Genomic DNA, 12,799 nt, shown 5'->3' on the forward strand with positions numbered 1-12,799 from the left:
GGTTCTGGACCATCCAGTCCAGATCGGTTCTTGGCGGCTCAGGAGGGAAACGGGGTGAGAAAAGTGAATCGTCAAAAAGAATCGAGACAAAAATCTTGAGGTTCAGAGGAACTGATTCCAGAACCGAGAACCGCACTTCCTAATGTTTGATCCGTCACGTTCAGAGAGCAGCCGACCCGATCCACCATGAGGAGGAAAACATGGCCGCCTGCGCCCGGAGGAGGAAGACAGGATTCTGCAGTCTGGATTTTGTTTGTCTTCTGCTTCTTGACTCTTGGAGCAGATGAGTTAATTTCTGCTGCCTAAGATTTGGATCATGAACAGAACCAGAACCTGGATCCAAGCAGTGGAGGTACTGGTTCTGGATGTGTAGAAGGAAAATATTCCACAGAACATTCTAGACTTGTCCTCAGATTAAATAATTTAATGGTGATCTGCTGATCTAGAACATTTCAGAGATCTGTTCTAGATCTGATCTAGACAAGAGCAAATCTGAATCTCGTAAACTGTTGATGACAATGACAATAAATCTTATCTTAGATCTGATCTGGAGTTTGTCCCCAGGGGGCGCTGCAGTCCCCAGACGAGCGAAGAAGCCAGAGTCTCAGGTTTTTCTAAAATGTTCAATTTAATTCAGATAAAAACATTTCTAGATCAGATGACAGAAAACATTTAAATAGACGCTGGATCAAAAACATTCTCAGGAGTCGTCAGTGAAATGAAACGGCGTCCAACGCCAGCAAAAATACCACAGTCATTTGGAAAGTGAATCAATAAACTAAATATTTAACCCCATGCCTGACAACAGGAAGTCTCCTCACCCTGGTGCTAATCGGGATTAATCTGGATTTTTGTTTAAATGTTTCAGAGATTGATCTTCTGGATTTAAAAGTCACATTTAAAGGAAATTCTCAGGAGGTGAACACGAAGCTTTAGATAAACGGTTATCAATAATAATTCAGATTATTGAAAAATCTGGAGAGTCAAATCAGAAACACGGAGAGACAACCCAATCTAGATTAAGGAGTCTGCATCAGATCGTTCTAACAGATTAGGATCGTTGGATTATTTAATCCCGGTTAGAGCAACATGATGTTAAACAGGGCTGTGTTCCCAGACTGTCTCCATTTCATCCAGAATGACTGGTTGACCTCCGACCTTCGCATTTGCCTATCCAAGTAAGTCAGACGTTTCCTTTCATGTGTGTCATTTGAAAAGTTACATAATCAAAAGTTAACAGCAATAATTTGGGCATTCAGCCTCAATCAATCATAAACAAGTGACATGGTAAAAATGTCACTAAACAGACATTTTGTCCAGTTGATTGGATAATTGACCCGATTTGTTTCTGAAGCCGCTGGATCATCCAAGAGCTGGAGAAAATCTTGGATGATCAAAATCGTGTTTCGGTTCTGGAGCTCCAATATTCCCACAGAAACTTGAGACGTTCATATTTCCTCCTCCTCCTCATCGGAGCATTTTTCGTTCTTACTGTTCATATTCTTGGCAGATTCAAACCAAGAAGTTTGTTTGATGGTTGGAAAATAGAAAACTTCCAAATCAAAAAAATCCCTTTCTACTTTTATTTGAATAAAATATATTAAAAAGTATTTCTACCCTTCTCATTAATAGAAACACTTTTATTGGCTTCACATCAGTCAAACCGTCCCAGAGGCTGGAAGGGCCTCAGTCCATCACCCTCATCTTTAGCTCCCCGTCAGTCAGATTATTTAGCCTTAAATTAGCCGCTCAAGTCAGTCTAGAGGTCTAGTCAAAGTTTACAGAAATCAAGCTAAGAGGTGAAACAGCAGTGTAAAAGGAGGCTGGAGGATCCTGGTTCTGATGAAGATGAGGATGAAGAGCTGTCAGAACCGGTCCTCCTGCTGGGCCAACCAGATCATCTGAAAGCAGGAAGTAGACTGGGTTGGCTCCGGCTCCCCAGGTGGAGGTTTACCTGGCAGGTGAGTTCCTCCACCTACACGTTCACGTAGTTCTCATCGTCTTCGTCCGGCGTCGAGGCTGCAGGAGATCCGTTTGCTAGAAAAGCAGGAAGGCGAACTTCAGAACCCAGTTCTGAGTACAGGTTCTAGAAAAAAGGTTTCTGGGTTTCTGTCCCGTCCGGAACGGTCCAGTAGAGAGGCCAGGTGTTTGACTCACCTGACTTCACGTTCTCGTAGTCTGGAGGAAGAAAACAGAGAAGAACTGATGGATCATCAGAACCGAACCCAGAACGTTCTGCTGAGGTGAGACCGTCCAATCAGCGCCAGATCGGCACACGTAGACTTACTGTGATCAGATTCTGAGTCCGAGTCTGAGTCCGAGTCCTGGTCTGGCTCTGGTTCCGGTTCCAAAGCTTGTTTTTTATTTTCATCTTCTGAAACAAGAGAAGAAACTAAAAGTAAAGAGAAAAAAGAACCAGGAACTTTTTATTCTTTGAGCTGCAAACAGAAACTTACCAAGGTTGACGTAGTCGGCACTATCTGTGGAGAGAAACCAGACATGCTAACCACCAGCGACTGAACATGCTAACAGACAGGCTAACCGCCAGTGACTGAACATGCTAACAGACAGGCTAACCGCCAGTGACTGAACATGCTAACAGACAGGCTAACCGCCAGTGACTGAACATGCTAACAGACACTTGGCTGAGCCAAAAACATATCCAGTATCATCATCTCTCCATGTTTAGACCGAGCATGAAGGAAAACTAGACCAACTCCTGTTAGCCACTGTGCTAGCCTTCTTTATGCCTGCACGAAAAGCACACTGCCGCCACCTGCTGGAGATGGAACTATCAAGTTTAAACAAGATGATTATCACGTTTATACAACATATTCATATTATTAGGTTTAAAAAAGATAAGTTATAACGTGATAGCGCATTTATTTCCCCCCTCCGTGATAGCAATACGGTTCCTCGGGCTCTCGTAATTTAACAAAGTATATCAAATGTAATTTTTCTAGACCACGACAGCCCATTGGTTGATTTTATCGAAGGACATTGGGCTTATCCAATGAAATCCCTCCTTGGCCAGCTTTCCCCGCCCCTCTCGTCTGAAATTACAAATGGCGCCATTGGCTAACCTGAGTTAGAGAGAAACGAGCGGATATGTGACGCGGCGGGTCAAGAAAACCCGCGGGAACAAAAACTAACAGCACCTGAGTCCATCCAGAAAAATATACCGATATGTTTACTACACGAAGTCTGACCGCTGGAGCAGATTCAGGAGAATTAGCGACTCGGGGGATTTGTTGCTGTCGAAGGGTGATGAGAGAGACGTGACCAAGAACAGATTGATTATCTGCTGCAACCCGGTAGGAAGGAAATGTTCATGAAGAGGCAGCGCTTCAAGCTGGCAGGCGGCAGGTGTGTGTGAGGGAGGGCAGGTGTGTGTGAACGGGAGTCAGGAGGGGGAAGCTACAGGCAAGCTAGCAGGTAGTTAGATAACACATGATGGCGGCCGTTAAAAAACAGCTATTAATAGAATTACTTAAATTACTCAATACTTACAATAAAACACTAGAGACATCTTCACTAGATACTATCTGGGAAGTCGTAGCCAAAATGTGGAAATGTTCAACATAGGAAACGATTGTAGAAAGTTAGCGTTGAGTTAAGTTTGTTGTTTGTAATTACTTAAAGTGAACTTCTTGCTCCACCCTGTGTCGGGGTGTCCACACTTTATGTAAATTAATCTGTAGTAAATTGGTTTTCTTAGAGTTAAGAACCATATTGAGCTGGTACTGGTGGGGGTTGGATTGAAGCAAAAATGTTACACACTAAGAAAAACTGGCTGGTGAAATGTCTGAGTGACCCATAAACATTTTTCTCCTCCAGAAACATTCCTGGTTCCAGCTAACGGTCAAAACATTGGTCTCTGTTTCACGAAACAAAATAAAATGGAGCCAGGTCCATTTGGATCAGAACTCTGGTCTGAAGAGTTTCCAGTACCTAAACTGGGAGTGGAGGCTCGGCTCGGCTCGGTTTCAGGAAGGACCTCTCTGCAGAAATCAGAGAAAAAGGGGATCTGGTCAGATTCTGGAGGGGACTGGACTGGACCAGCAGGATTTGGATCGGATCGGACCTACATGTATCCGTTGCCTTCAGCGTCGCTGTCGGGAAAATCCGTTTCTGTGGAAAAAGATGAAAAAGATTCTCATGTTCTGTAGATCAAAACGACCCGTTTCCTCACCTGACTAGTCCCTCACTCAGTCCAAGTCCCGTCCAAATAACAGGCATCATTAACCCAAACGAGTCTCTAAGCCAGATGACAGATTCAAACCAGGTCCAAGTGCCAAGATAAGCAGGTGCATCTCACTAGCTCCTAGTCGTCCCAGTTAGTTTCCTCCATCTGACTAGGAACAAGATCCAGATTGTGGCTTTAAACTGAAGCTAATTGAGTTTAAACTCAGTTTAGACTGAGGAGGGTTAGAAAGTGGGCTGCGTTCTTTAAGAGCGTTTCCATCGCTCTCATGAAGACTCGTGCCTGCTGTGGTCTGCAGATGAACAGATAAAGAACATCCGCCGCCGCTTGGCTTCATCTCTAATCTGGCTCAGAGGAAAGATGGCGGCTCTTACCCGGGGCCGGGTTCTCGTAACTCGGGTTGCTCTCTGTGGAAGGAAAACATCAGCTGAGAAACGCCCACAGGGAGAGAAACGGTTCCTGATGAAGAACCAACCCACCGGTTTCTGTCGGTGTATAGGGCCGGAGTGGCTGGCCAGAACCGCGACCAGCAGGGATCGAGCTGAAAGAAACAAAAACAGATTTAAAAAACAGAAATAAAGGCTTTTAATGTGAAGGGCCTCCATTTTCATTTGAGGAAACCAGAAACATTCTGACTGACTGTTGGCGTGTTAATTCAAACTAAACTCTGATCTGGTTTAAAGAGAAGACACTCACTGAGGCTTCAGGGTGGGGGGAGAGTGGACCAGGTTCTGGTCCAACCGGGCCTGACCGGCAACTGGACCGACCAGAGAGAAAACATCATTATTAGGATAGATGATGGTTGGATGGATGGATGGATGGATGGATGATGATTGGATGATGGATGGATGTTTTAGACTCACATGGATGGACAACGATGAATCCAGAACTTCTGACAGAAAGAAAAGAGATTTTTGTTTTTGTTTCTGTTTTTTCCAGGTAATTAAAACTCATTCAGTCATTAAATGGAAACAATTCATTTAAATGTCGACAAAAGCATCAAATGTGAAGCAGCAAAAATTGATCAGTTTTCAAGAAAAAACAGTTCATGACTCTAAATTGTTCATCCGGCTGTTGTTATGGGGGAATTTATGAGTTATAGCTGGAAAGGTATGTTAAGCTACCTGTTAAAGTACGCTAAGCTAAATGTTAAGGTATGCTAAGCTAACCGCTAAAGTAGGTTAGCAAAGCCAGGAAACCATTTCAGTCGATGTTTCTAGCAGGTTGATGATGGAAACATCACTGATCTGCTAGTTGGAGGAAACAAGCAGAAAAACTAACGTGGATTTACGATGAGGAAGAGGAAGAGTGGCAGAAGGACACTGATCAATCAGTTAGCAGGAAAACGGATGGAGGGACAAACGCAGTGAATGGAGAAATGTTGAGTTGTTAGTGGAAAGAAAAGTTTTCAAGCTAAAAAGTGGAAACATTTACAGTCAGCGGCATGAAAAGCAGCCAGTGTGTCATTCATGTGGAGCTGCCATTAAAGCATTAAGGTGGATGAGCTGATGGTGTTTCTGGACTGCAACCAAACGGGTCAGAAGACTTACGGGACGTATTCCTCTGATGCCGCCGTCTGGCTGATGGAGGCTGCAGACACAAAACGACACGTCAAACATCACACAGTTCTGGTGTCGGCGTGGTTTCAGAGGTCCGACTGTAAAACCACAGGAAGTAATCTCTGCCACGTCTTAATGTGCGAGGCGGCGCTTCGTCTCACCCAGAGGACTTTTGTTGCCACAGTCCAAGCAGACGGCGGCCAGCAGGACGGAGGCAACGACGGCGGCGGCCATCATGAGCAGAGACAGCCAGGAGACGTCCATTGTTCATCTGAGGACGAAACGCAACCAGGAGACCGGCTGAACAGGTAGACCAGAACCAGGAGACCGAACAGATAGACCAGAACCAGGAGACCGGCTGAACAGGTAGACCAGAACCTGGAGACCGGCTGAACAGGTAGACCAGAACCAGGAGACCGAACAGATAGACCAGAACCAGGAGACCGGCTGAACAGGTAGACCAGAACCTGGAGACCGGCTGAACAGGTAGACCAGAACCAGGAGACCGGCTGAACAGGTAGACCAGAACCAGGAGACCGGCTGAACAGGCAGACCAGAACCAGGAGACCGGCTGAACAAGTAGACCAGAACCAGGAGACCGGCTGAACAGGTAGACCAGAACCAGGAGACCGGCTGAACAGGTAGACCAGAACCAGGAGACAGGCTGAACAGGTAGACCAGAACCAGGAGACCGGCTGAACAAGTAGACCAGAACCAGGAGACCGGCTGAACAGGCAGACCAGAACCAGGAGACCGGCTGAACAGGTAGACCAGAACCAGAGAGGCTGAACCCAGATCAGTTAAAAGTGAACCTTGAACTTGATTTGGTTTTCATTTCTGTCCCATCGGAAACTAAACGTTCCTCTGATTGGACAACACCTCCTGACTTTTCAAGCGCGGCATGAAGAGCTGAAAAGGCCGACACCTTGTACAGCCATTTACTCCGGACCAAAGGGTTCTGACCCAACCGGACCCGTCCAAAGGGTTTTGCTCCTTTGGTCTGGTGATCCAGTGTCTTCTATCGGTTTCTCTTTATTTCATGGAAATTCAATCCAATTGTTAAATCGCTCAGTAAGTTAAAAACCTGTTCAGTTGGTCTGAAGTGGAGCGGAACCGAACCAGGTCAGAACATTTCCTGTAGAGCAGTGGTTCTTAACCGGGGTTTGATCGAACCCTAGGGGTTCGGTGAGTTGGTCTCTGGGGTTCGGCGGAGCCTCCGCCACGAATATTTTTGTAACATCAATTTGATCAATTATGTAAATTCGTCATGACACGCCCCGCTTGGTCATCACTTGCTGCAGGTGATCACGTTACATTAATTGGCCAATCAGTACTGCGGGGAATTTAGCATGCTCAGTAGTCACCGTGTGGTTTCTTTCTTAATGTTTTAATCCATACTAACTATGTCAAGCAAAAAATGAAAGTGGTCGGATGAATATGTACAACATGGATTCACATGTATCACGGAACGTGATGGGAGTCAGCGTCCTATCTGCATGATTTGCAATGTCAAGTTGAGCAACTCTAGTCTCGCACCGGCAAAACTGAAGGAACACTTCTTGAAGCTGCATGGAGATGAGGAATACAAGAACACAACGCTCGCTGAATTCAAGGTGAAAAGAGCCAGATTTGATGAAAGGGCCACTCTGCCTGCTCTTGGATTTGTACCCATGAACAAACCAATCCTCACCGCATCGTACGAAGTTGCTTACCTGATCGTAAAGCAGGGCAAGCCGCACACCATCGGTGAAACACTCATAAAACCAGCGGCGTTAAAGATGGCGAATCTGATACTCGGAACAGCAGCCGAAGGTAAATTATCCCAAATTCCTCTTTCAAATGACACCATCAGTGACAGAATAGAGTGCATGAGTAAAGACATGTTGGCTCAAGTAGTCGCAGATCTAATTTCAAGTCCGGCAAAATTCAGCCTTCAACTCGACGAGACCACAGACGTTTCTAATCTAAGCCAGCTTGCTGTTTTCGTGCGATATGTGAAAGACAACATCATAAAAGAAGAGTTTTTATTTTGTAAGCCTCTTACAACAACAACTAAGGCAGCCGATGTGAAGAAGTTTGTGGATGACTTCCTCAGAGACAACAATCTTTCATGGGATATGGTTTCTGCAGTTTGTACGGATGGAGCTCCAGTCATGCTGGGAAGAAAGTCTGGTTTTGATGCGCTAGTAAAAGCCGATGCACCACACATCATTGTTACGCATTGTGTTCTGCACAGGCATGCGTTGGAAACAAAAACTTGCCTCCAAAAATGGCAGAAGTATTAAAAACTGTAGTGGAATGTGTGAACTATGTGCGAAATAGTGCTCTGAGGCAACGCATCTTCAGTGAGTTGTGTAAAGAAATGGGCTCTGAATTCGAGGTACTCCTGTACCATTCTAATGTTCGGTGGTTATCCCGGGGACAGGTGCTGAATCGTGTTTTTGCCATGCGTGTGGAATTAGCCCTGTTTTTGCAAGAGCACCAACATTGTCATGGAGATTGCTTCAAAAATCCTGAGCTCATTCTCATTTTAGCGTACATGGCTGATATATTCGCAGCTATAAATCATCTCAATCAGCAGATGCAGGGTGGTGGAGTCAACATCATGGAAGCTGAAGAAAACCTGAAAGCTTTTCAAAAAAACTACCGTCATGGAAACGACGAACAGAGAACAATAACTTCGCAAACTTTCCTCTTCTGGACGTCTATGTAAGTAAGATCGAAGATGTGTCTGGAATCGGAGACATTTCTGTATCCATGGAACTGAAGCAAACAATCGCCACGCATTTAGATGAGCTTGCAAAGTCTCTCGACGGATATTTCCCTACAAGAGAATCATATCCAGCATCGGGTGAGACAGCCGTTCACGTTTGCTGTTGAGACAGCAGATGTCAATTATGAATATCTCGACGAAATTATTGAAATTCAGCAGAGCCAGGTTCAACAGCAACTCTTCAGAACAACAACACTCTCAACGTTTTGGTGTCGACAGTTGGAAAAGTACCCAATTATTGCTAAGAAAGCCCTGGAATTTTTTATACCATTTGTTACAACATATCTCTGCAAACAATCCTTTTCCAGGATGCTGGACATAAAAACAAAGAAAAGGAAAATGACATGAGAGTAGCACCTGCCAAGGTGAAGCCACGCATATCTGAACTGGTCTCTCAAAAACAACAGCAGAAGTCACACTGATTTGCAGGAATGTCATTTGTTGTGAGTTGTGTTGGTTTTGTTCTTTGATCAAGGTGATGTTCATGCACGGTTCATTTTGTGTACCAGTAAAAAAAAAACATATATATACTGTATATTCCTATGTCTTGAATTTGGAAAAAAATCATATTTGATTTCTCACTACAGAAGGGTTCGGTGAATGTGCATATGAAACTGGTGGATTCGGTTAAACAGGGTTAAGAACCACTGCTGTAGAGGAAGGACGGTGTGAACAGCAGGCGTTTCCGTTCCTCCAGCTGAGCTGCTGGACAGCAGAGCAGGTCAGGCGGTCGCTGAAACTGGAAAACGCCTCAGGCTGAACCCAGTTCAGTTCTGGTCACAAACCAGTTGGGTCTGGAAACATGGCTGCCAATCAGTTCAAACCCAGTAAAGATTCCAGAATATTCCAGGTTTGGATTCTCCAGGCCGTCGCTCCGGATGTTTCTGATCTGATCGACAGACGTTTCCCTTCAGACGTCAGCAAGAAGCTGGTCCAGAACAAATAATCCCAGCAGAACCAGAACCAGAGCAGAGTTTCTAACCAGACAAACCCAACAGAGCCAGCTTTAAATTAACTCAGAACCAAGATCCAAAAAACAGTCGGAACCGAGCCTGGTGGGGTTGGAACCAGGTTCACACTGAACTGCATTTAAATCCAAAGCTTTGATTAGAGCAGCGACCAAAAACCCAACTGGTCCCAAAATGTCAACTTCCCAGCAGCAGTGGAACCAGTTACACGGCCAGGAAAACCAGTTCAGCCACCAAAAGCAAAACTTCAGGAACCAAAGTCCAAAACCAACAAGAAGAAAAATTCAAAAACTAATTAAACTGAATTAAAACTGATTTATGTCCAAATCCAGAACCGACTGAGAAAAGTAAACTGGAAAAAGTCCAGTTCACCTGCAGCCTATAACCAGTTTAGAAACCAGTTTAAAATAAAATTTTAAATCCGCAAACCTTCAGAATTAAAAGTCACTCGGAACCACGTGAAACAAAGTCCAGTAAAAATAACAAACAGGAAGTTCTGATCCGGTTCAATCTGTAGAGTACCAAATCTGGACTCCAGACCGGTGCAGAACCAGAACCACCTGACTCTCCATCAGAACCATGGAGCAAGGATGGTCCAGTTCCAGCAACAGAACCAGCAGCTTTCCGCTCTCAGTCCTTTGGGTCACAGCAGAATCGCATCGTTAACTGGATCAGAACCGCATGTTTCCTTGAGTAAGAACCCGTCGTGGCGGCCGTACGGATCTGATCATTTTCTCTCTGTTTCAGAACCAGCGAGTCCGAACTCAGCAGACAGTCAGAACCGACGTCACCATGGCATCGTTTGGAGCGGCAGCCATGTTGAACCCAGAAACCAACAGGCCGACAGAACCGGGTCAGGAAGGAAGCGAGGCAGGAAGCTGAGATCAAACCGTTCGCTGAGCTGCAGCACGACATCCTGAGCAAAAACACAGAACCGGCTTCCAGCGCCGGGCCGGGCCGGAGGCTCCCAACGTCTTCCCGTTGAAGCTTGGACTGGACCTGCAGCCAAACAGAACCGGTTCTGATGAGTCCATGTACACCACAGAGCTGCAGGCGGCCGTGTCGAAGACGAGGTCCGGAATATTTCAGTGCAGCTAAAAATGTTCTGATGTTCAGCGCCAGAGCGGGTCCGACCAGAACCTTAGTCCAAACTGATTCAACACAAGACGTCCGGGATCCATTTCTGACCCAACTGAAGGAGGATTTAACAAAACCATTAAACATCAAGACCGAACCCGTCCAGAACCAAAACCCAGGCCCAGACTGGGGGTCCGGAACCCCTCGAACCCGTCCAGAACCAAAAGCCCAGAAATAAATATTCCAGGATATACGACAATATGGATCTAAAATACGGCCCAATGTCCAGAAAACTTCCAGAACCAGAACCACCCAGACCCATTCTGAAACCTCCTGGTTCTGGAGCAGAACCAACAGGTAGAACATGTACTGTACGGGTCCAAACTGACCCGACTCAGAACTGCGAGTTAAACCCAAACAACGTCCAGAAATCTGAACCAAAAAAATCCAAACGGGGGAACAGATTCTCCAGAACCAGAACCAAATGGGACCCGACACACATTACGTCAGTTGGTCCAAAAAGTTCTGAAGCGACCCAGAAATCCAGATTTTTAAGGTCCGAAGCAAAACATTGATCTGGAAGAAAATCTGAAGAAATGAGAGGAAAGACAATCCAACACTGACCCAACAGAACCAGAACCCCGGCTAGTTCTGGACGAGACCTGCTGTCAGAACTTGTCTCTGGTTCAGGACTGCGGTGCTATAGTCCAAGTCCTGGATCCGTCTGTGTGGTGACTCCTCTGGTTCTGGTTCTGGTTCCAGCTGTGGTCCAAACCTAGGAAGTCTCCCACAATCTGCTCCAGTTTTCCTGGTGCAGATATTTCTCACACTTTTTCCTTCCACTCAACTTTCTCTGCATATCCTCGGCTGCGGTGTCGTCTGTGATGGACCGGACGGGACCAGAACCAAATATATTACTTTGGGTTCAAACAGGAATCAAAAATGAATATTGAAACGGATCCGATTCTCATGATTCTGTTTTCACTCATCGAACATTTTAACATTTCCCAAGATGATCCTGAAAACACAGAACCAGAACCGATCGGAACCAGAACCGCTCGGAACCAGAAGCGATCAGAAGGCGCTGAAAAAAAAAAAAGCAACGTGTGAAGCAGTCACCGACTTCCTGCCAGTTCCACAACCGGGTCAGAACCGACTGCAAGAAGTCAGCCTACCTTCCAACCAGAACCGGGTCAGAACATGGAACCGGCCAGCAGCAGGCCAGGTCACAGAGCCGCTTCTGAAGTTGGAGTTTGGTACCTTTCCACCGAACAGCTTTGGAACAGACCTCCGGGTCAGAACGGGCCCGTCCCGGTTCTGATGCCGTTCTTCTCCCTGCAGGTGGAAGGCGGCATCAGAGCGGCGCCGCCTTCCTGCTGCAGTCGGCGGCGGATCAGAACAGGAAACCGGAACGTGACGAACCAGAACGGGTCGGTAGTTCTGCTCACGCAGCGATCAGAACCGAAGCGCTCGGAGTGCGGCGGAGGTGGAGTGGTACTGAGGGAGCCACCAGGAGGAACCCACCTGCAGCCCAGAGACTTGGCGCCGAAGATCCAGATCAGCTACTGCAGCCAGAGAGCCACCATCTTCCAAGATGTCTGCCGTCTCACTGAGTCGCGTGGCGTCGGCGGTGCCCGACTCCGGCGTCCGAAGCCTCTGCGGGTCTGAGTCACGGCCGGGCGGTACCGGCGGCGCTGGGCGAGGCTGAGTGGGCCGACCAGCCGTTGTGCCGCAGCGGCTCCTCTGCAGCGTCGAGTGACGACTTCACACAGACGCCTCGACCAATCAGCTGCGGCGGCTGCAGCAACCGCCTGAACATCCTCCACCTACAGACAGGAAACCACACGACACAGGAAGCAGCACCGCCGCACCTGCTGCTGCTGCAGAACCCAACCAGAACCAGCACCATCAGCACAGCTCTGAGCCGGGCCAGGACAGAACAGAACAGAACTGGGTAGAAATGAGCTTAATAAAAAACATTCTGCAGGGGCGTGGCGTAGCGGTTAGCGCGACCCGTATTTGGAGGCCTTGAGTCCTCGACGCGGCCGTCGCGGGTTCGACTCCCGGACCCGACGACATTTGCCGCATGTCTTCCCCCCTCTCCTTCCCTGTTTCCTGTCAGCCTACTGTCATATAAGGGGCACTAGCGCCACAAAAGACCCCCTGGAGGGGTAAAAAAAAAAACATTCTGCAGGAGAAAATCAATCAAATCTTTTTT

General features: G+C 46.8%; 1 protein-coding gene across 3 annotated transcripts; it reads right to left on the bottom strand.

The window, feature by feature from the left end:
• Nucleotides 1-608: 608 nt before the first annotated feature.
• Nucleotides 609-12,532, bottom strand: LOC114159416 (clumping factor B-like). 3 transcript variants are annotated; one of them, XM_028041382.1, is made up of 14 exons: nt 12,106-12,532; nt 5,925-6,034; nt 5,755-5,794; nt 5,068-5,093; nt 4,901-4,961; nt 4,684-4,745; nt 4,579-4,611; nt 4,089-4,131; nt 3,952-4,001; nt 2,457-2,480; nt 2,288-2,374; nt 2,158-2,178; nt 1,980-2,037; nt 609-1,901 (listed from the first exon to the last, which is right to left on the bottom strand). In XM_028041382.1, exons 2-14 carry the CDS (start codon nt 6,025-6,027, stop codon nt 1,898-1,900), a joined length of 612 nt encoding a protein of 203 aa, XP_027897183.1. In that variant the 5' UTR covers nt 6,028-6,034; nt 12,106-12,532; the 3' UTR covers nt 609-1,897. The 3 variants fall into 3 exon arrangements, with proteins under 3 accessions (XP_027897183.1, XP_027897184.1, XP_027897182.1); XM_028041383.1 differs by having other exon boundaries at nt 2,288-2,371; nt 5,068-5,096; XM_028041381.1 differs by having other exon boundaries at nt 5,068-5,096; nt 12,106-12,531.
• Between the last annotated feature and the right edge of the window lie 267 nt (nt 12,533-12,799).

Source organism: Xiphophorus couchianus, chromosome 16, assembly GCF_001444195.1.
Source record: "Xiphophorus couchianus chromosome 16, X_couchianus-1.0, whole genome shotgun sequence".
NCBI lineage: Eukaryota > Metazoa > Chordata > Actinopteri > Cyprinodontiformes > Poeciliidae > Xiphophorus > Xiphophorus couchianus.

What these genes read in the sequence shown, in the direction of transcription:
- LOC114159416 (XM_028041381.1), bottom strand. Translation starts at nt 6,027, where the DNA reads ATGGACGTCTCCTGGCTGTCTCTGCTCATGATGGCCGCCGCCGTCGTT. An exon ending in CCCCCCACCCTGAAGCCTCA is followed by an intron (nt 4,746 to 4,900) that starts GTGAGTGTCTTC and finishes TGTTTCTTTCAG; the next exon opens with CTCGATCCCTGCTGGTCGCG. An exon ending in AGCCTCCACTCCCAGTTTAG is followed by an intron (nt 2,481 to 3,951) that starts GTACTGGAAACT and finishes TTCTCTCCACAG; the next exon opens with ATAGTGCCGACTACGTCAAC.